The 24100-nt window shown below is 41.5% G+C and overlaps 2 protein-coding genes across 4 annotated transcripts in view; one reads left to right on the top strand and one right to left on the bottom strand.

The window, feature by feature from the left end:
- The window catches only part of wfs1b (Wolfram syndrome 1b (wolframin)), a 31787-nt gene extending 22085 nt beyond the window's left edge, over window positions 1-9702 (bottom strand). The window contains exons 1-2 of the mRNA XM_059965252.1: window positions 9516-9702; window positions 1138-1223 (exon numbers count right to left, since the gene is read on the bottom strand). Of these exons, the coding sequence (XP_059821235.1) occupies window positions 1138-1223; window positions 9516-9636 (207 nt within the window). The 5' untranslated portion in view covers window positions 9637-9702. The remainder of the gene's footprint in view (window positions 1-1137; window positions 1224-9515) is intronic.
- Window positions 9703-11749: 2047 nt separating this feature from the next.
- Window positions 11750-24100, top strand: part of LOC132391706 (uncharacterized) — a 68536-nt gene continuing 56185 nt past the window's right edge. For 2 of the 3 annotated variants that reach the window (XM_059965253.1, XM_059965254.1), the window contains exon 1: window positions 11761-12137. In XM_059965253.1, coding sequence (XP_059821236.1) covers window positions 11776-12137 — 362 coding nt within the window. In that variant the 5' untranslated portion in view covers window positions 11761-11775. Of the gene's footprint in view, window positions 12138-24100 lie in introns of all 3 variants that reach the window. The other variant, XR_009511327.1, reaches the window with a different exon arrangement.

Below are 24100 nucleotides of genomic sequence, written 5' to 3' on the forward strand. Positions count from 1 at the left end.
CGTCACCCTGACACAGTGGTGTCAAGAAAACAACCTCCCCTCAGTGTTGTAGAAAGAAATTTGCTGGTTGTGGACTACAGGAGGAATGGAGACGGGCTAACCCCTATTGACATCAATGGATCTGGGGTTAAGAAGGTGAACAGCTTTATGTTCCTCAGCATAAACATCACCCAGGATCTCACGTGGTGAGAAAGGCACAATAGTGCCTCTTTCACCTCAGATGGCTGAAGAAGTTTGGTAAGGGCCCCCAAACCCTAAGAAATTTCCATAGCAGCACGATTGAGAGCATCCTAGCTGACCGCATCACTGCCTGGTATGGGAACTGTACTTCCCTCAATCTCAGGACTCTGCAGAGAGTGGTGCGGACAGCCCAGCAAGTCTGTAGATGTGAACTTCCCACTATTCAGGATATTTACAAAGACAGGTGTGTAAAAAAAGGCCTGAAGGATCATTGGGGACCCGAGTCACCCCAACCACAAACTGTTCCAGCTGCTACCATCTGGGAAGTGGTACCACAACAAAAAAGTCAGGACCAACAGGCTCTGGGACAGCTTCTTCCGTCAGACTATCAGACTGCTTAATTCATGCTGACACAACTGTATTTCTACAGTTATATTGTTGTACATACTATTTATTACAAATGACTATAAATTGCACATTTAGACAGAGACATAAAAGATTTTTTACTCCTCATGTGTATGAAGGATGGAAATAATAAAGACAATTCAATTCAATAAACATTTACAACAACAGCTGAGCAATACAAATACAATTATAGTAAAATGTCACACTTAAAGAATATATCCCCTATATATGCTACCCCAGCCATGTTTGTGAAATTAAATGAAGCTTCAAATTGACTAAAAGGCAGACAAGATGCTCCAGTCAAAAGAAAGTTTCTGAACGCACACAGTATACACATTAAAAATATTGCTAAGTGACTATGCTCATCCACATAATGTAGGTGGGCAAACAACATGGATAATTCCACAATAATTCTCAAGTATTTGATTATTTACTTTCTTAATCATGTAAAATATATGGAGGTAGTTGACATGAAGGAAGATTGAGATTATATGAGCATTAGCTGAGTACATTTCAATCACCAAATTTCTTTGCATAAAGTTCATATTCCACCTCAGTCTGTGCTGCTGCATCACCATCTCTGGCTTTCTGTTTCTGTTCCTCTATTGAAATGTTTTCTTCCTCATTTAGTGGTTCCTCTAAAAAAAATTAGAACAGACAAAAAGGAATTCAGTGATTTCATTGATCAGCTTCATCTTCCTTTAGTGCAAAGCCAATCATTATGCAACTGTTCTGGCACAATAAAACTATAGGTTATACAAGACACACCATATTGCGAAGGAGCTCATGAAGTACTAAGCAACTGAATAGTTAAGATAATACATTACATCCATGTGATAATATCCTGCCAGCTGTGCATGGCATCTATTACATCAGGAGCACCAGAGATGACAACAGTGGATTATCATAGGCCAATAGTGAATAATGAGAACTCACAAGTGGAAATTGCATTTTTCTCCTTAGTCAGTATGGTGGTGATCTTGCTCTATTGAATCATTTGTAACTCTATCAAAGAATAGGGGATTTTAATCAAGAAAATACCTTTCAACTGACAAAGATCAATATCAGGTAATGCACAAAACAAAACAACCTAATGAGAATCTAAAGGGTGAAAAATACAGAAAATAAGAAGCTGCCTGCAAAGACAGGGCAAATGCTTGAAGAGTTATTCAAACTTGGGAAAAAAAGAGTTTTAAATTATTTTTGGTGAAGGTTTCTTATGGTATGCAAAGACAATCTAGACCCAAGAATTGTAGGTCAGTTTAAAAAATTGCAAATACTACTGTTCTTTTTTTTGAAAACAGGTTGCCAGGTGTGGTTAATACAGATCAAGACAACATATTAATAATATTGAAGAATGTAGATTTAATTTGTAATTAAACTTCAAAACAGACCAGCACCAGATTGCACCTTTTTGGATAAATAAATAAAACCTGGATTTATCTTAGGATGGAGATGAAGTGTTTATCTATTTGAAGACAGGGTTGCATGATTCAACAAATGCACAAAAAATGGCAGTATAAAATCTTCTAAGACAGTCTCTTAAAATAGGGGATGACTCGTTTCCACTCTGGTTTTGTGGCTAACAAAATGGTTGATGAGGCCCATGTGGAAATCAGAGGCTCTTCTGCAGATGAGACATACCGTGCCTGACTAAGCATGCAAGTAGCTGGGTAGTTGTGATGCTTTGCATTCTCTCTGCCCATTATACAAGGCTCCTTCAGTACCAGCCCTGATGTAACTTCTCCACCTTGAACCACCATATATTCCTGAGAACCAGTGGGACTGTTTTACTAATGAGGCTTTGAATCATTTCTTTCCTTCACCTGGAAATCTCTTCTATGCAGTGAGCTCAGAGCAGCTGATTTCTAGAGTCTGGTGGTGAGCATGCAAATGATGTGATCTGTCCAACAATGCTGGCTAAGTTAACAAGGGTCTCAATACTGAGGATATTGGTTTGAGGTATTAGATAAGTGATCCAGTATATGCATATTGAATAAATTTTAAATCGTGCAAAAAAAACCCCAGAAGTAATATATTGGTTATCCTTCCATTGAGTTCAGAGAACTTTGCAGAGATACAATTGATGGTAACTGTTTGGCATCTGCTGTAGATATCCTAGAACTTGTAAGTATACAAGAGGCAGCAATCACTGCTGTATGTGAATCATGAGTTTTGTGCGAGGTCAGAGGTCTTGATCTTCAGACATTATTTTGAGTGACCAAAGGTTGTTCTGGCACATTGCAAACAATAGCAAATTTCATCACTGGGGTCTTTCTTTGCTAAGTGACACCCATGATATGAGAAGTAGTGTGAATTTTCCAAAGTCTTGGCATGAATTGTTACCATAAAAAGACATGGTTGAACAGTGGGTCAGGTTGGTGAAGAGCCTCTAACTTGTAGATGTTGCCTGTACGAGCTAGCCTCTTGTATGCTTCAGTAAATGAGTTGATAACTTGGAACTCTCACTCCAGGCTTACACAATCATAAGCTTAGTAATTTTATAAATTGGTTTATTATTGTAACATCAGAATCAGGTTTATTATCACCGGCATGTGTCGTGAAGTTTAACTTGGTAGCAGCAGTTCAATCCAATGCATAATATAGAAGGAAAAAAAAGAAATAATAATAAGTAAGTCTATTATAATATATGCATATTGAATTGGTTAAAAATCATGTAAAAAACAGAAATAATATGCGTTTAAAAAGTGAGGTATTGTAGCGGTGTGCTACACGCAGCGCTAAAATTACGACACGGAGTCGGTAACTGCAGTCGAAGGAAAAAACTTTATTCGAAAACTTCAGCCTCACTTTTAAGCCTCTGTCAACCGGCCCCCCATGGCGCAGAGGCTCCAAAGCTCTGTGCTCGCAAACCCCCGTAGGCTATCTAATTGTGAGTCGGTTCAGATACGCTAGGAAATGGGTCGCCACAGTATTATTCAAGGGTTCATTGTCCATTTAGGAATCAGATGGCAGAGGGGAAGAAGCTGTTCCTGAATCGCTGAGTGTTTGCCTTCTGGATTCTGTACCTTTTACCTGATGGTAACAGTGAGAAAAGGGCAAGTCCTAGGAGCTGGAACTCCTTAATAATGGACGTTGTCTTTCTGAGACACTGCTGCTTGAAGATGTCCTGGGTACTTTGTAGGCTCATACCTAAAATGTAGCCAACTAAATTTACAACCCTCTGCAGCTTCTTTCAGTCCTGTGCAGTAGTCCCCCCTCCATACCAGACAATGATGCAGCCTGTCAGAATGCTCTCCACGGTACATCTATAGAAGCTTTTGAGTGTACTTGCTGACATAGCAAATCTCTTCAAATTCCTAATGAAGTATAGCCGCTGTCTTGTATTCTTTATAACTGCATCAATATGTTAGGACCAGGTTAGATCCTCAGAGATCTTGACATCCAGGAATTTGAAACTGCTCACTCTCTCCATTTCTGATCCCTCTGAGGATTGGTACATGTTCCTTCGTCTTACTCTTCCTGAAGTCCACAATCAGCTCTTTCGTCTTACTGACGTTGAGTGCCAGGTTGTTGCTGTGACACCACTCTGCTAGTTGGCACATCTTGCTCCTGTACTCCTCATCTCCATCTGAGATTCTACCAACAATGGTTGTATCATCAGCAAATTTATAGATGGTATTTGAGCTATGCCTAGCCACATGGTCATGGGTATATAGAGAGCAGAGCAGTGGGCAAAGCACACACCCCTGAGGTGCACGGGTGTCAATCATCAGTGAAGAGGATATGTTATCACCAATCCGCAGAGACTGTGGTCTTCCGGTTAGGAAGTCGAGGATCCAATTGCAGAGGGAGGTACAGAGGCCCAGGTTCTGCAACTTCTCAGTCAGGATTGTGGGAGTAATGGTATTAAATGCTGAGCTATAGTCAAGGAGCAGCTTCCTGACATACTTGTTTGTGTTGTCCAGGTGGTCTAAAGCCATGTGAAGAGCCATTGAGATTGCATCTGCCATTGACCTATTGTGGAAATAGGCAGACTGCAATGGGTCCAGGTCCTTGCTGAGGCAGGAGTTCAGTCTAGTCATGACCAATCTCTCAAAGCATTTCATCACTTTCGATGTGAGTGCTACCAGGTGATAGTCATTAAGGCAGTTCACATTATTCTTCTTAGGCACCGGTATAATTGTTGCCCTTTTGAAGTGGGAAGCATGTACCAAGGTATATTGAGGAGCTTTTGTTTAGCATGCAATCCATACAGCACATTTCAATACAGAAGTATACTGATGTAGTACCAGATAAAATAATGACAGTACAGAATTTTTGTTACAGTTACAGAGAAAGTACAGTGCAGGTAGAGAATAAAGTAACACACACAAAATGCTGGAGGAATTCAGCAGGTCAGGCAACATCTATGGAAGTGAATAAACAGTTGACATTTCAGACCGAGACCCTTCATCAGGATCATATTATGACCTTGCACTTTATTGGAGTGCAAGGTCATAACAAATTAGATTGCAAGGATAATCTTACATGTAGACTGTTCAGTAGTTTTACAACAGTCGGCTAGCAGCTCTCCTTAAGCATCATCGTACATGCTCTCAGGTTTTGTATCTTCTGTCTGATGGGAAGGTGTGAAGAGGGAACGTTCAGGCTAGGTGGGGCATTTGATTACATTGGCTGCATCACTGAGGATGCAAGAAGTGAAGGAGTCCATGGAGGGAAGGCTGAGTTCCATGATACACATACTACCGAAGTTCTGAACATTTGCTCACTGCTGTGGAATGTTTGTTGGACAGGAGATGCACAACTGAGGCCAGAAAGTCTTAAAAAAAGTGATGGAGCAACAACGCTGGTCTTATTTGGCCTGATTTTCAACATCATTTGTAAGGGCCACTGCTCATATGTCATCTTAAAATTTATGAAGGAGTCCAATTTATGTGGGCAGTCAAATTTGAGAATACTCCACTTCTCCTCACTGTTAATGGGAACCAATATTTAAGTGAGGTCAAAAGTTGCTCTCTGTACTCCTAAGAGTTGTAGTGCGGTGAAGATTATACCCACGCCCCTTTACTTTCAATGGTGAATGTGCATTGAGGTGCAGAACCAGGCCTTCAGACAATGGGTTGTGGTGGTTTTGGATGGTCCTGACACCAGTCGTTACCACAATTAATTTGTCTCTTTCCTTGAGGCTAATTAGGATTGTGACTTCTCAAAGGTTTACTGGTAAATCCTCTTTATGAATATGGATTATTGTGGATTCAAGACTGAAGTTTTTCAACTTAGATTTGCATTAAGGAGGCAGCATGGTCCTAAGGTGGCTTGGGTTGTTGAGCTGTGGGCCTTTTGACGTTCAGTTGTCAGGAGTGGTGGCCAGGCTGGACTGGATAAGCTGCTGCAGAATTTCTAGGAGACTCATATCAAAGCAATATTTGAGGTGTTGAGGTATTGACTACCTGTCCTTGACAATACTTCCCCGATTCATGGCACTCAGTGGCGTGGGCCTCGCGTGCTTAACAACGAAATCAGCATCAGGTTTACTATCACTGACATATATTGTGAAATTTGTTATGTTGCAGAAGAACAGTGCAATACATAAACAATTAAATTACAATAAGAAATATTCATAAAATTAAATCAGTAGTGCAAAAAGAGCAAAAATAGTTAGTGTTCATGGGTTGGTTCACTGACCATTCAGAAACCTGATAGTGGTGGGGAAGAATCTAAAACATTGAGCATGTATCATTAAGCTCCTCTACCTCATCTCTGATTGTAGTAATGAGAAGAGGTCATGTCCAAAATTATGAGGTCCCTAAGGATGGATGCTGCCTTTTTCAGGCATCAGCTTCTGAAGACGTCCTCATTGCTGGTGTGGCTACTGCCTACGAAGAAGCCAGCTAAGTTCACAACTGTCTGCAGTCTTTTCCTGATCCTGTGCAGTGGCCCCTCCATATTAGCATTGAGGTATTCTCACACATTGTGCTTGTTAGTAAGTTACTGAGCATCCAGTGATTTTTCTACCCCAAATATTCTTCAAGTAATCGATTTTCTGCTGGAGAATAGCTTGTTTTCCCTTGAGGAATGAGCAATTTCCAATTCAGAAATATCCTCTTAATCTCCTGATTATTCTCATTAAACTCGTCCTGCTTATCTTGTAGAGAAGCCAAGAGTTTTGATACAAGTGATAATCAAGACTGAATAGAAGGGCAGCTCAAAAATTATACTCTAACTTGGTGGTTCCTGTCAGATGGGTATTAACATATTTTTTGTGTGAGGGACCATCTGAGAAGATCTACCTTTATGGCACACCTGAAAACTGATCAATCGATCTTCTTGTAACAATATTTCCACTATTGCAGAAGATCTGCAGTCCGGTTAATGGAAATAACAAAACAGACTAAACACTGATCAATCCAACAATCACCACAAAATAACTAGGTAATTAAAAGAGCACTTAAGGTCACTTATGGAATGAATATCAGTCATGGGTTGACTTAGATTTTCAGAAGATATTTGACAAAGTTCCACATCAAAGATTGCTGAGCTCACAGTGTTGGAGAACACTAGGGCATCAACAGAAAATTGGCTAGCCCAAAAAAATTAATTAGGTGTAGCTTGGTCTGCTCCTAGTCAATAAAGTGAAGATCCTATTGTTCAAAAAACAAACTAGAGCATTATCTTAGAACTTAATCAAATGAATCTTGCAATTTTTGATCAAGGTTCTCGGCTCAAAGCATTGACTGTTAGTCTTTTCCATAGATGTTGCCTGGCTTGCTGAGCTCCTCCAGCATTTGATGTGTGTTTCTTGCAGTATCTAATGGGTTTTAATGTAAAGGATGCTTTACAAGCTGCATATTTGCCAAGATAATCTAAAACTTCATATCCTCCTAATTGCACAAGGTCATTTGCTTTCAGAGGGGATCTGATTATTTTTAGCTACATAACTTATTGTTAGACAAAAACCAAATAATAATCCTATTCCCTTGCATTAATAAAACAATCTGCGTGAGGGAATGACAAGCCAAATAGATTCAGCATAGGTCTAATGGAAAAGCTTAGATTTTAGTTGACAGAGATTTATTTTTACTGTTGGTGAGTAATGTCAATGGAATCTCACCAGAACCTGAACAGAAGTACTGGGAAAGCATGCAGCTGATTGGACTGTGCCACGCCAGGGGTGAACTACTTCTGCAACCAGCTTGTTTTCATTCGAACATTGTAAGCAAACTAAACAGAAATCAAACTGATGTAAGAAAGCAGATGCATTTAAAGTGATTTCTATAAGATGAGCAATGAAAAGATGTAGTTTCAGTGTGATATGATAGCTTTTAAAATCTTTAATGTAGTTTTCTTTAAAACAAGTAATTTGAAACAATTATCAATACCACAAGATATTTGGCAGATGTTGGAAATCCACTGGAACACACGCAAAATGTTGGAGATCCAAATAAAAACACAATTAACAGAAACAAATGAAAAGGAATAACAAGTCTCATCTGACAAACACCATCAAGCACAAAGTCCAAGCATGATCCATTGGTATTTCACTACAATAATCCACTCGAATACTTGAGACAGGCAAAGCAAACATCAACCAAGCTTCATTGATAACATTTGAGGATGTGATTAGCTCTTGAAGAACATCTGTTAATGTTGGATTCATTCAAATGATTAAAGACATTCTTTTTCAAAAGCCACAGACAAAGTTAAAACGAAACCAATCACTGGAGGAGTTTGTGGAGTATGAACATGCCAACACTGATACTCTTGCCAACTATTCTCCACCACGAGACAGAAAGCTGCACTGGTGCACACACAAATGTCTAAGCATATCGGAGACTTGACAAAGGGCCTCAGCCTGAAACATTGCCTGTTCCTTCCGTTCTGTAGATGCTGCCTGACCTGCTGAGTTCCTCCAGCATTTTGTGTGTGTGTGTGTGTGTGTGTGTGGCAACAATTATCAATGCTGGTTTGGCTTGTTCAAATATCTCTAACTCTACAAAACAGTTCTTTGATCAATTTTAACTTTGCTTCCCCTGTCCTTTTTTCATCACCATCATCACTCACCCCACTTCCTCAGTTACCCTTAAATCACTTGTTAGGGTGCACTACTGCATGCCAACTGATGCCAGTGAAGATACAGACAAAAAAAATCTATTACCTATAAAATCTTATTTCCATTACTTTCTATTTATTCAGCTTCAGTTACATTAAGTGCAACTGGAAATTATTAATCAGTGTTAGATAGGGTTGAACACTAAATAAGGCCTTGGTCTGTGTTTTTGAAGCATGCATTCAAAATTGTTTTAATTGCAAACTGCTATTACTTTCCCCTTAAAACCTTCAGGAGATTTTGTCAAATGTTTTGACAACATAGCATTGTCTAACAGCATTTTTCACATCCTTCACCCAAGAAATCCCAAACATCTTGGATCATTCAAGTCTTGCTTATCTAGAATCATGCTACAGTGCCTGATGCCCAGTTTGAAAGGGGCGGGTTGGGACAGGGATGAGGAAAAACAGGCACAGTGCCATCATAGCTGCACCCTTTTAAGTACCCAATTCCGTTGAATAAGGTTTACATTGATTGCAATCTCCTTTCACAAATGCTGTTTGAGTGTATGTGGCTCATTTTGAATATCCTGATGTTTAGTTTGGGAAAAAAACTGAACTATTAGTTAGGTTTGCAAACCAAGAACTTTAGGTAAATAGGGAACCTATTGCTGTACGGAACATTATGTTTTAAAAAAAAGCGTACCACACCTTTCTCCTTACAAGGGCTTTCCCGCTTACAAGCAATAAAGATTTGTCAAACCGACATAGTTTTTATGGTCACAGAAGCCGTGTCCTTGTATTCTGCATGTTGTATAGAAGAATATGTTCCACTTGTGATTAGGACAGACTACTAACACATTTGGAGTCGGCCAACTGTTGATGAAGCGTTTTAGGTGGACAAGGTGCAAAATACTAACCATTTTCTGCTGCCGATTCCGTAAGGGTCACAGCCTCTGATCCATCCCGGGGCACATCTTCAGCAGCGGCATTCAGCTGTGACTTGCCCTGCGGCGGGACTGCCAGCGGCTCTGGGTCCATCTCGGCAAGCAGCGCAGAGCCCCCGCCCGCTGCGCCCGCTGCGGCAGTCTGCCCGATCCTGTCAGACCGACGTATTCCGGACCGCTGATTGGTGCAGCCCGGCGTTCCGCTGACGTCATCCATCGGCGTAGTCCCCGGGCATAACTTCAGCCAATCGCGCAAAATAGTTCCCGCGAGTGGCAAATATATGAAATATATAGTCAGGAAAATACAAGCAGCCAGCTATTAATGAAGTAGATGAATTGGAACGTCGGTGGGGACTTGAAACTTCTGTTACAAAGATTCTAGTTGTTTGTTTTTTTTCTAAAAGGAACATTACACCTACAATTGATCTCAAATTTAAGCAAAACTTAAACTAGAGCCAATGGTAACGTTTCTAGATGCTCAGTTACTTAGTCGGACGTGATTGGATTACAGGTGGGAGGCCACTTAAACCAATATATATTGCTTTAATCGGATCTGCTTTGATTGTGAATGTGTTACTTTGCCTGCAATCTTAAAGCCTCTTGAGAAAGTTCAAGTCCAAGCATTGAGATTATGTTGTGGTGGCATTACTGGTAGAAATGGGTAAAGTACCCTTACATTTACTCACCTTACAGTTAGCAATTGTTTATTGCTCTAATGTAAGAGAACATTAAGTTGCTCATCCAGTATTGGCAACATTAGTAGTTTTTGGAGCACCATATTGATAAAGTTTTCAGAATTGGATGGATGGAAAATGAATGGGCACAAAATCTTGGGTTGTTTAATGTGGAAGGTGGCCCCTTTCTGTCACTCCATAGTTTTTCCCTTTGCCTGTCGTTGAATTTGGGCTTTCAGGGAAAGATCACACTGACAAGTGATTGTATATCAGTGGGACAGGAAGTTCAGCAATATATGCAAGGCAGATATTATGAATTTTTACATATCTACACAGATGGTTCAAAAGATCCAGTGACAGGTCATTCAAATGTTTATTTATATTCCAAAGTTCTGGGTGACTATTCAGAAAAAATTATTAGATAAAGTATCAGTAGTCACATCTGAGATGATTGCTGTCATTTTAGCCATGGAATAGGATGACAAAGTATGCTCTGTGCTCTGATTCATTCTCGGTCTTGACATTTATTACAGTAGGTATTTCAAACTGTTTCGGGCAGGTATGTCAGACATCCTTCATGAAATTGGACAACATCTGTTGAGCTGGGTTCAGGATCATGTATTCATTTCTTATAGGTCCCTGCCTATGCTGGAGTTGAAGGAAACTAGGTGCAGACATTCTAACCAAGCAAACACTTAAAATTATGGATATAAATGCAGTCGTTCATTTGCACAAGGGGGAGGTGAAAGCCATAATTAAAAGGTGTATTTTATCACTGAGGCAGCAAAGTTGGGATAAGGAAGGACAGCATTGATATAAAATTTGGAGAATGGTGGGAAGTCAGCTGGGAGATAGCTATGAAAGGAGGGGGAATTTAAACACTTATGTATTGCACACACTAGTTTGCATACTTCTTCGTCCTGACAAAGGGTCTTGCCCCGAAACGTCGACAGCACTTCATCCTATAGATGCTGCCTGGCCTGCTGTGTTCCACCATTTTGTGTGTATTGTTTGAATTTCCAGCATCTGCAGATTTCCCGGTGTTCGGAATTAATATGCATGATGTGGCCATTTGTAGGGAGTGCACTAATCAAGAAACGGTGCAGCATATATTGTTTGAATGCAGTTCCTCTGAGGTGAAAGGGAACATCTAGTTGCTAAATTGAGATATTTGGGACAAACACAGTGGAAACATGGAAATTTGTTAGTGTCATCCATCATTAGTGCGTATTTGACTTTTTGAAATTTCGATAGTACTTAAGATTTTTGGGGGGCGGGGGAATTTAGTGACTCTTTTTTACAGATGATGCCTGGTCTGCATTTTGTGTGTGCAGGTTGCTATACATCCTGTCTCTTTGTTCCACGCTTAAACTCAGTAGGTGGCGGTAATGCACTTTATGATGTTCTGTCAACCGCCATTAAACTTTACAAGAACTGGCTTCCGAGACCGTTGCGTGGTTCCACTTCCACGGGGAAAAGTGCCGTGAATTGGGCTTTTCGGCAAAGCTACATGGGATTTTTCTCGCCACGAGGATGGCGAATGCAATCGGGCGGCCGGGATGGCACTCAGGCGCACGCCGTCTCGCTCGCTCGCTGTAGTTCCACCTGGGGCCGCTGGGTGTGCTCGCGGTCCGGATCCCGGGCTCCCGCTCCCGATCCGCGTTCGCGCGAACATGGATCTGGAAGCGAGCGGCAGTGAAGGCTCCGGAGCTCGGGACCCGCAGGCCTTACCCCAGCCCGATTACACGGTGTCTCCCTTGGCAGCACAGCTGTGCCAGAAAGCCGCACCGGGAGTCAGGACGGACCCGGTGGCCGACGCCAGAGGCGGCGGCGGCGGCGGTACTGGAGCCCGAGAGTCGGACTCCTTCATCGGGACCGTACCCGTTACCGTCTCCCTGGAGAACGTCGACGGTCAGCACAGGTACGGCATTGAGGGTGCCGCTAAGCTTTGTAGCATCCGTAAGGACCAACGTGGAACGGAGTCCATTCGGCCCGACTATTCTTTGTTGATATTGCTATTTCATAATTGTCCCTCTGTTCCGTGTACTCTTGGCAGATCTTCCTATCGTTTGAGTGCAGGATCCGGTTTGTTTACCACCCACCATCTAAGTGAATTGCTAAGTGCCGGTTTCAGTTTCCATTCGAGAAACTTAAGCTCAAAGATCTGAGCTGATGAAATGCTGTCTTTTGGATGACAGCCCACACTGAGATTTTGTCTACTCTCACGGGTTCCAAATATAATTAATAAAAGAAATCAATGTCAACATTTCAAGGGGAAGGGAGGTAGTTGACAATAGAGCACCAAGCACAAAATGCTGGAGGAACTCGGCAGGCCAGGCAGCATCTATGGATAAAAATAATCAACGTTTCCGGCCAAAATCCTTTGGCAGGACTGGAGAGAAAAAGCTGAGGAATAGATTTAAAAGGTGGGGGGGGGGGGGGAGTGGGTGAAACACCAGGTGATGGGTGAAATGTGAAGGGGGAGAATTGAAGTAAAGAGATAAGTTGATTGGTGAAAGAGACCAAAGGCCATGGAAAGAAAAAAAGGAGAGAAGTACCAGAGGGAGGTGATGGGTGGGTAAGGAGATAAAGGGAAAGGGGATGGGGAATGGTGAGGGGGTGGTGGGGGGGGGGGGCATTACCGGAAGTTTGGTGGTGGGATTCAGTTGGAGGTGGCGGAATTTTCAGAGAATTATGTACTGGAAGCGGAGGCTGGTGGGGACAAGAGGAACCCTATCCCTGGTAGTGTGAAGGGAAGATGGGGTAGGAAGATGGATGAAATACTGTAGAAGAGATGCAGTTGAGGGCAGTGTTGATGGTGGAGGAAGGGGAGCCCCTTTCTTTGAAAAAGGAGCACATCTCCTTCATTCTAGAATGAAAAGCCTCATCCTGAGAGCAGATGTGGTGGAGTCGGAGGAATTCGGAGAAGGGGATGGTGTTTTTACAAGTAGGGTGCTGTAAGGCGTAATCCAGGTACCTGTGAGAGTCTGTGGGTTTGTAATAGATATCAGTGGATAAGCTGTCTTGGGAGATAGAGACAGTGAGATCGAGAAAAGGAAAGGAGGTGTTGGAAATTGACCAGGTGAATTTGAGGGCCGGGTGGATGTTGGAGGCAAAATGGATGAAGTTGATGAGTTCAGCATGGGTGAAGGAAGCAGCACCAATTCAGTCATTGATATAGCATAGGAAATGTGCAGCAGGGTCACCAGTGTAGGCTTGGAACATAGTTCCATGTAGCTGACAAACAGGCAGGCATAGCTGGTACCCATGGCTACCTCTTTTGTTTGAAGGAAGTGGAAGGAGCCAAAGAAGAAATTATTTCAAGAGAGGACAAGTTCTGCTAGGCAAAAGAGAGTGGTGGTGGACGGGAACTGGTTAGATCTGGTGTCCAGAAAAAAAACAGAGAATTTTGAGGCCTTCCTGGCAGGTGATAGATGTGTATAAGGACTGGATATCCATCGTAAAAATAAGGTGATGAGGGCTAGGGAACTTGAAGTCCTTGGAAAGATAAAGAGTGTGTGTGTGGTGTCATGGATGCAGGTAGGAAGGGTCTGAACTATGGGGATAAAACAAAGTCAAGGTATACCAATTATGAGTTCAGTGGGGCAATAGGGCACAGATGTTTGTACTTACAAGTACAATCTATACAATGATGCTTCTATGCGGTCATATCCAGAAAGCAAAGTTTGATTTCCAGTTATTTGGTCCCATTGCCACTTAAAGCTTTTCTTTGTCAGTAGTTGTTAAGCTATGGCTAACCATGTTAGTCAGATGAAGGCAAATTCCTGTCTTCAATATGAAGTTTCTGCATCTGGAGCATTAAGATCAATGTGGCATCATAGACACCTCCATCAGTGACTAACCTGAATGCTGCTCTGTTATCACAGCTTGGGAACAAAGTTATTTTGCCATCAGTGCCCTGAATGGTACATGGCAGGCAGGAGATGTCCAGTTCAAAAACAAGGTGATAGGTTTGTCTCTATGGCTTTGCTGTCATGAATGAATAATCTGATGTCTTGACAGCTACTGCTTTGCTATATATGAACATCTCATGACGTGTTGGCACACTCAAATAAGGAAGTAGCATTCTATGCTGAGAATCAGGTTTATTATCACTGATACATGTTGTAAAATTTGTTGTTTTGCAGCAGCAGTATAGTGCAATGCAAAAAAAAAATTATAAGTTACAATAAGAAAGATAAAAAGTAAGTAATACAAAAATAGAGCAAAATAATGAAGTAGTGTTTGTAGGTTCATGGACAGTTCAGAAATCTGATGGTTGAGGGGAAGAAGCTTTTCCTAAAGTGTTGAGTGTGTGTCTTCAGGCTTTTATACCTCCTCCCTGATGGTAGTAATGAGAAGGAAATGTCTTGGATCGTGAGGGTCCTTAATAATGAATGCTATCTTCTTGAGGCATTGACTTGTAAAGATATTCTCTTCAGTACATGCATTCCAACTCTGAAATTTGTGGATGTAGTCAGGGAGTTTTCTACATTGGCTTTGGGGGTGTGGGGACTTTTGGCCAGTGTTTCAAAGGAAGATGCTGCACAACATAAAAGGCAGGGTTTGAAAAGATGCAATTCTCTGGCAAGGCGTGATTGGTCAGTAAGGAATAGGGAACATTAACTCCAATGGGGTGTCCTCTTGACTTAATGCCTGCAGCATGACCTTATCATAATTTATTCATCAGAGATACAGGAATAACAAAACAAACAGGGGTTGTATTGAGAGTATCCTGAGCAGCTGCATCACTGCCTGGTTCGGAAATTGCACCATCTTGGATTGCAAGACCCTGCAGCAGATAATGAGGTCAGCTGAGAAGATCATTGGGGTCTCTCTTCCCGCCATTACAGGCATTTACACTACACGCAGCATCTGCAAAGCAAACAGCATTATGAAGGACCCCACGCACCCCTCATACAAACTCTTCTCCCTCCAGCCGTCTGGGAAAAGGCACCGAAGCGTTCGGGCTCTCACAACCAGACTGTGTAACAGTTTCTTCCCCCAAGCTATCAGACTCCTCAATACCCAGAGCCTGGACTAACACCTTACTGCTCTATTGTCTTGTTTATTATTTATTGTAATACCTGCACTGTTTTGTGCACTTTATGCAGTCCTGGGTAGGTCTGTAGTCTAGTGTAGTTTTTATGTGTTTTTTATGTGGTTCAGTCTAGATTTTGTACTGTGTCATGTAACACCATGGTCCTGAAAAAAGTCTCATTTTTACTATATACTGTACCAGCAGTTATGGTCGTAATGACAATAAAAAGTGACTTGACTTGAAATCAGGACAGCTGATCCAAACACTGGCGTGTATTAGATTATATTATTGTTTGAGAAAGAGGCTGCATTACCCATGCTGTGACATTTAACAATGTCTCTTGGATGGACTACCATCTTATTAACTTTGTTAACTCAATCAATCTGGGCCCAAAGCATCAACAACAGAAATAATCAATATAATAAGATTGTTCTTGAAGGTCCAAAGCATTATAAAGAGAGCTCCTGGGACATAATGTTCTAACCTTCTGACCTCCACCAACAGGAACCATAAAGTGGCCACAACATCTAAACTTTCCTAAAGTCCATCATAATTAGCATCAACAAAGAGACTCTTAAGATTCTGCATCAGAAAGAACCAGAACTGATTTGATACGTATGAATCGACTTCAGGTGCTGGCAGTATCTGACCTAAAGTTCTTTGATTTAGCAATGAGGAAATTCGGTCTTAAATTCATCATTGCTTCTCCCATGTTTGGGAAGAAGTAGATACTCCACAGGACTTTGAGAAATGCCATAATTGAGACCACTATCAAAAAAGGAAACAAATATGACTGCCTATAGTCTGCCAAGGAAAATCATTGCCAAGATCCTCCTCGACTGCTTCTTGAAGTGGACAGACAGCTGTTCCCTGAATCACATAATGGGTTCTGTTTACCTGGGGGCTTTGAGAAATGCAGGGAACAATGCTAACCATTATACTGGCTTATTAAAGCTGTTGATTCTGTCAGTCAAGAGAGACTCTGGGCCATATGCCTCAAACTTGGCTGCTTGCAGAAGTGTGTTTCTCGTTTATGTCAGTGCCTTGCTGGCATGCGAACTGTGATCCTAATCAGTTTTGCAATCGATTCAATCTCTGTGCAGTGTGCTGTCAAGCCTGGCTTTTTTGAATCTTTCATTTTGCTAATGTATTCTCCAGTTAGCTTCCTGCTGGAATGAAGCTAATCTGCAGGAATGATGGGAGACTGTTCAATCTACACTGTCTTCATTTAAGGTGCAAAGTCACTACAACCTCTGCACTGTAATCTAGCTGCAATGTTTAGACTGGCTTGTATTTGGAGGCTGAGCTCCAAGTCATCATTAACTTATTAGCTGAAGTACACCATTGTCCTTGCACTTGAAATTCACAAAGCAAAGCAATACTTGGCCAGATTCTCTTCTAACTTCATCTACAAGTTTGTAGATGGTACCACTGTTGTGCGCCATAGCTCAAATAATGATGAGTTGGAGATAAAGAGCTTAGGAGCATGGTATTATGACAACAACCTTTCCCTCAATGTCAACAGAACAAAAGAACTGGCAATTGACTTCAGGGAGGGGAGCAGTACACATGTTCCTGTCTATATCAACAATGTTAAGGTTGAGACTTCAAATTTCTAGGAGCCTGTAGCCTGTCTTGGTCCAGCAACATAGATGCCATGACCAAGAAAATTCATCAATGCCTGTACTTCCTCAGGAGGCTATAGAAATTTAGTATGTCCCCATTTACTCTCCAATTTCTATCAATGTACCATAGAAAGAATCGATACAAATCTGTTGTCAAGCCCTAACAGAGGGTTGTGTACACAGCTCTGCTCATCAAGGGAACCAGCTCCCTTCTATGGACTCTGTATGTACTTCTTGCTGCCGCAGTAAAGCAACCAACATAATTATAGACCCACCCATCCTGGATATTCTTTCTTCTCCCCTCTTCCATTGGGGAAAAGATACTAAAGCCTGAAAGGCTTTACATCACTGTTGTCAGATTTAAATGGCTTCTAGTGTGATAAAATGGAGTCTTGACCTCACAATCTTCTGTATCTCGTAATGAGTTTGCAGCTTATTGATTACCTGCTGTAGAGAGGAGTAAACTTTTGACATTTCAGGCCGAGACCCATCTCAACAAAATGGACACTGATGAGGAGATTCAGCATTCAAAAAGGGATTCTACATGGTCTTCAGTTTACAGCATATCCCTTAACCATCTGAGGATGGAATGTTTGGAGATCAGATCTCAAACATAATACAAAGCTTTGGTCAATGTGGCAGCAGTGTTCTTGTTTTTCCTATTTCTAGTAGGCACATCAAAGCACTGGAGAGAGAGAGTACTGGCAATGTATCTAGTCAGTCCTCTAACTGCACTGGCAAGATTAATGAGTCATTGAGGCCCTGGTTACACTCATTTGGCTTCAATGGGCTGGCTATGTGGTTTAAGCATCTCACACCAGGTTCTTAAGATATGCTATTTTGATTTTATTCCAGCAAGGGCTTGCCAAGTTGATGGGCAAATAACTGAAGCTTTCTTGGAAAGAGTGCCACATCCCCAGTAACTCAGGAATTACCGTTCATTGACTGCTTGAAGTGGATAAGAGCTCAGGCTGGCACTGAGAACCCGAGGCCATGCATTGGAAACCCAATTTTAACAGCAAAAAGGATCTCAATTCTCCCAAATTGGTTAGAATGGGGCCAGTGAGCCTCGCTTGCCTCATTTTCATCAGTAAGTAGAGGTGCTACTCTCCACAGAGGAGCTGTTGTTATACAGTAGTGAGTGGTCAGCCTGCACCTTCTTAAAGTCCACAGTCATCTCTTTGGTCTTTTCTAGGTTGTGACTCAAGTTGTTGTGCTCGCATCAGTCCACAAGCCGTTCTACTGCTGCTCTGTATGCCAGCTCACCATAGGGCAATGGTGCTCAGTGTGATGGAGCTAGAGAGGTTGCTGCCTACGTGGATTGTCTGAGGTCCCTGTCAAACCCAAGCTCCAATTACAGAAGGAGATGTTGGGACCCAACAAAGACAGTTTACACACCAGCTTCTGAGGGATGATTGTCACTAAAGAGATTTTGGGAATGATTAGTTACTTTGAATAAAACATTTTTTTAAAATTCCATGAGCTAGTCTCTCATTTGTCAGTTGGAAGATGAAGTAACTAGCCTCTCCTGAATTGCAAATTTAATATGTATATGAGCCATGTAGTAAGCATGTCTTTCAAGATGATGTTATATTTGGCTGAACATTGGTATTATTTTCCTGAAGTTCAGGTGCTATAATACCACAATAATGAACAGGCCTTTTGGGACTGAGATGAAGAGGAATATATTTACATACAAGATGTTGAATCTTCATGATCCTTTACTCTTGAAAGTTGCAGATGCCTAGTTGTTGAGGTCATTCAAAATGGTGATCAATAAACCTTTGAATAACAAGGGAATCAAGGGTATGAGAAAGTGGTATTGAGTTAAATCAGGGATGGGGTAGATGGATGGTAGTGTTAGCTATTTGGAAGACAATATCCTTAAGGCTGACTTTGGTGATCATTGAGCATGTCCTTTGAATTGGTTGTCAGTTGTGCAAGCCACTCTTTTGTCACTTGTTTGACATACTCATTTCCATCAACAGTTATTGGGATTGTGATTGTCCTAAACTTTAAGCTCACCATGCTCCTTTTAAAGGTGATTGAACTGTTTGTTTTGGGTACCTTCCCTATAATGGAGCAATTTGCAAATGTGTTAGTTCTGTATTACTGATAACTTTGTTAATTAGTATTGAACTTAAAATTGTCATGCACTAAGTAAGATGCTATGGAAATCAGCAGCAGTTGCAATAATAAGATTTGTATTTTCTGAGAAATCCTTCTCTCTGTGCTAGGTATAGGAGTAAGTAAAACTGCTCACATTTATTGCCTTTTTGTTGCAGCTATTTATAATTTCATTTGATGCAAATAGCGCTTAGATTATCTAATAGAATCGTTTTGAAATGACTGCTGGCATACCTTGAACATTGTCCTGTTCCTCTGTTACTGTCCCAGTTTCTGAACCTTATGTTTTCGCATTTGTACGTTGGAAGTCACACTTATGTTTGTGACTGGAAAGGAACTGAATTCTTGATACATTGTCTGCCATCTTCATGAAGTGACAGTCATGCAAGCAAAATCAGATGAAGTGCCTATTGGCTTTGTCTCCTTAGACCATACATAATTTTGTCTCGATGTGCAATCTAAAATCTTGCAAAGTTGCAATACTGTGATTGTAATAATATCATCACTCATTGTTCACCCAATTTTCTCTTTGTATTTTCTTTTTCTATTGAAAACATGAGTTGACATATCCTAGTAAACAGGCTGACTGCAGAACTGCAAACTGAGTGAGTGGGCAAATGTTTTGGAGCCTATTTCAGAGGACAGCTGCCTCGCTGTGTAACCTTTACTGAGTAAGTTATGTTTTTCAACTCTAGGTTGTCTATGAAGCATACTTGTGCCTGAACTCTTATTCTCTTTTACTTTTCTACAAATGGTGGCACTATATTCAAGTAGTGTTTCTGTTTTACAGCAAGCATCTCCTGCTACAGTACTTTGTGCGAATTCCTTAAATCAATTGGTTCAGCTCTTTCAGTGATTGCTGCCACACTTCTCTGTTTGGCTCCTGAGTTGATGTGCCATTACCTACACACAAATGGACTCTTTGACTTTTCATGCTAGTGATGTTTTCTACCATTTCTGATGCTCATACCTTACCAACACAGTTTTTTTTAAAGAATACCACAAGGAGCACAATGTAGCAGTGGTCCTTTGAAGATGGTCCTGATGAAGGATCTCAGCCTGAAACATGGACTGTTTATTCTTTCCCATAGCTGCTGTCTGGCCTGTTGAGATCCTCCAGCATTTTGTGTATGTTGCTTTGAAGATGCAACATTGATGACTTTTCTCACTGGTGCCTTTATCTTTGCCTTCTTTAAAAAGGATACACTGTGGATTCTGGTTAATTGTGTCATTGGTTAATCAGGGCTGCTGCTCATTTGAGACAACTCTAAGAACAAAAGCAGATCGAGAAAATAGCTGGGATTCCTTTTGTTTTTTGGGACACTGCTGCTTAATTGAGACAGAAGACAAACAATTTCTAACTAGCATCAGTCACATGCACTAGTTTGGCCATTAGACACTATACCATGCTTAGAGCAAGCGGTTTTTAACTAGAGTCAGTTGCGTGTGTTTGTGATAAAAAAACAGTGATTATTGTCACTGATAGTTGGCAAGAAATAGCAGCAAGACAATTCCAAATTTTCTTGCTTTAAGCATTCAGGCTTGGAGATGCCAGAAGTGGTTGTGACTGAAAATGAAATGATTTCTCTACTTCAACAAGACAGTAACTACGAATAATTTGAAGGACAATCATTTATTTAATGACGTAGTGCAAAGTAGGCCCTTCAAGGCATGTTCCCTCAGAAACCCTAACCTAATCATGGGACAATTCACAATGACCTATAACCTGGTACAGGTGTCTCTCTCCCCTCCCCCCTTACAAAGGTAGAGCGTTCCTATGAAACCTTTCTTAAGTCGAAACGGCGTAAAGCGAAGAACCATTAATTTATATGGGAAAACTTTTTGTAAAAGCGAAAATCCTCTTTGTAATGTGAAAACAGGTTACTAATGTAGGTCTTTTGAAAAAGTGAAGTGGCGTAAAGTGAACAATCGTAAAGTGGGGGACACCTGTATGTCTTTGTACTAGTTCTGTATTTCATTTAAATCATAATCTGTTACTCATTTTGTCTTTTTTATACCTTTTTAATTAATTCCACGAAACTTCAGCTGATTGGGGCAGCCACTTAATTGGGCCAAAATTAGTCCTGATGTGTCCCAGTTAACTGGAATCCAGTACAGCAGCATTGGAGGCACAACAAAGGAGATTTACCAGGATAATTCATGTGATGAGAAAGTTGTCCTATCAAGGAGCTAGATAGTTTGGAGTTTAAAAGAATGGAAGATGATCATATTCAAACATAATATCCTAAGGAGACTTGATTAGGTAATTGTTGAGATTCAGACTTGTGGCAGAATTAGGAACAAAAGACATGTCATTTTAAAAGGGGGACAGTCATTTTAAACTGTGGAGCTTGGATATGTTTTTGCCGACAGTGAATCTCTGGCATTCCGTGCTACTGAGAATGGTAGAGGAAAGGTCATTAAATATATTTAAGGTGGAGATAGGTCAACATTTGAAATGTCAAGGAATTAAGGATAATTTGAAATTAAAGCTGAAGAGTTGAGGCCAACTTAAATCAGCATTGATCCTATTAAGTGCTGGAGTATGGAGTGTCAGGTTACTTACTCCTGCTTGTACTTGTGCTTTTGTGCCAATTAATTTCAGTACTGAAACTTGATTTCATCACACAATTGCAGTGTAGTTGTGGGTTGATCTTGTGTTTGAAATGTTGCATCCTCAAACCATGATAATGTACTGAACATTAGGATTTTCAACGCAAAGGTGTTTATCGGAAAAGCATGGCATAAGCATCACATGATATTAAGTTTTAAAAAGTGATGACATCATTAAATGAACTATTTGCATTATGTCAAAAAAATTAATAAATTAATTGTTTCAAGATTTATGAAAATAATTTTGTTAATGTACACTGAGGTTGAAATTGTAGAAATACAGAAGTGATCTTTTTTCTTAACTTTCTGGTGTATAAGTCACAAGGTAATTTAATTGTCAACTAATACACTTCTGGTAATGCTTTTTACGTTGCTTTAATATTTGCAACTCTTTCAATTTTGTTGCCATTGATAAAATGTATCTCTCTTGGCTCTCTTTTCTAAAGGCTTTTAACTTGATTTCTAAGCATTTGATTTTAATTTATAATCAGGTATAAAACTCTCTAATTTTATCAACACAAAATATTAAATTTCTAAGTCATAAATACCTTTGATTCATCATTCTTGTTTTTTTTTGCCACATCTGCCTTTGATTTGTCCTTACAGAATAACTTTTGTAGTTGTTGTGACTTGTATTAATAAGTAACAGTTAAGAATTCCGTACAGTTGGTAAAATTTCTGAAGTAATTCCCATCATAGCATCATTTAGTACATTTTTAGATGTGTTTATATTGAAATGACTAAAATCAATATTTTTTCTGTTAAATGTATTATTTGTTCCAAGTTTGTATTAAGAACACTGTTAACTATAGAACTTGAATCATACAACTCACACAATACGAATTGCCAGGAGCCAAACATAAGGCATTGTTTGGAGGGAAGGACCAATACATCCTCTTAATCTACATCCTAATAGATTTAATAGTGTTGAAGTTCTTTGCCCTGAGTTTGTCATTTTATTAATTCATTGTTTGATTTTTTTTATATTTCCATAAAATTCCATGGACCCTCCAACCTAAGTTACAAATCTGATCCTTGGTTTATAATGATCAGGAAAGAGTACATCAAAAGTTACTATAAGTATGAATCCAACTCTGATGGTAAAGCATAAAATAGAAATATATTTGCTTGATTTCCTAATAACCAAGAATACTTTTTATCAAGCTTTTGGGATTATGATTATTGGATCTGAATAATTTTAACAAGTATGCATATTTTTGATGGAATGAGGGGTCAAATGCACAAGGGTTATTAACAGGTTGTAGTGGTGTGCTACACGCAGCGCTAAAATTACGACACGGAGTCGGTAACTGCAGTTGAAGGAAAAAACTTGATTCAAAAACTTCAGCCTCACTTTTAAGCCTCTGTCAACCGGCCCCCCCATGGCGCAGAGGCTCCAAAGCTCTGTGCTCGCAAACCCCCGTAGGCTATCTAATTGTGAGTCGGTTCGGATACGCCAGGAAATGGGTCGCCACATAACCCCCCCCCCCAGAACCGGCGATGCACCCCCCAATGTCCACAGTCTGGGCCAGAACCTGTTTGTGAGGTCGGCCTCTGCGCCGAGGCGCCGGAAACTCGGCCGGTTGCGCCAGGTCCACATGGGCTGGTTTGAGGCGGTCCACCGTGAAAACCTCCTCTTTCCCCCCAACGTCCAGCACGAACGTGGACCCGTTGTTCCGGAGCACCATAAACGGCCCCTCGTATGGCCGCTGCAGCGGCGGCCGATGCCCGCCCCTTCGTACAAACACAAACTTACAGTTCTGTAGGTCTTTGGGTACGCAGGTCGGGTGCCGCCCGTGCTGTGAAGTGGGTATGTGGGCCAGGTTACCGAGCTTCTCGCGTAGTCTGCCCAGGACTGCTGCGGGTTCTTCCTCTTGCCCCCTTGGGGTTGGTAGGAACTCCCCGGGGACGACCAGGGGCGCGCCGTATACCAACTCAGCCGACGAGGCGTGCAGGTCGTCCTTGGGCGCTGTGCGAATGCCGAGCAGGACCCAGGGAAGCTCGTCCGCCCAGTTGGCTCCTCGCAGGCGGGCCATGAGGGCCGACTTCAGGTGACGGTGGAAACGCTCCACTAGCCTGTTCGACTGTGGGTGGTAGGCAGTTGTGTGGTGCAGCTGAGTCCCCAAAAGGCTGGCCATAGCTGACCACAGGTTGGAGGTGAACTGGGTGCCTCTGTCGGAGGTAATGTGGGCTGGTACACCAAAGCGAGATATCCAGGTGGCGATCAGGGCTCGGGCGCAAGATTCGGAGGTGGTGTCGGTGAGCGGGACCGCCTCTGGCCATCTTGTGAACCGGTCCACGATAGTCAGGAGGTAATGCGCTCCGTGCGACACTGACAGGGGGCCCACGATATCCACATGAATGTGGTCGAAACGCCGGTGGGCGGGATGGAACTGCTGCGGTGGGGCTTTGGTGTGCTGCTGCACCTTGGCCGTCTGGCAGTGCATGCACGTTTTGGCCCATTCACTGACCTGTTTG

This window comes from Hypanus sabinus, chromosome 3 (assembly GCF_030144855.1).
Source record: "Hypanus sabinus isolate sHypSab1 chromosome 3, sHypSab1.hap1, whole genome shotgun sequence".
Lineage (NCBI taxonomy): Eukaryota > Metazoa > Chordata > Chondrichthyes > Myliobatiformes > Dasyatidae > Hypanus > Hypanus sabinus.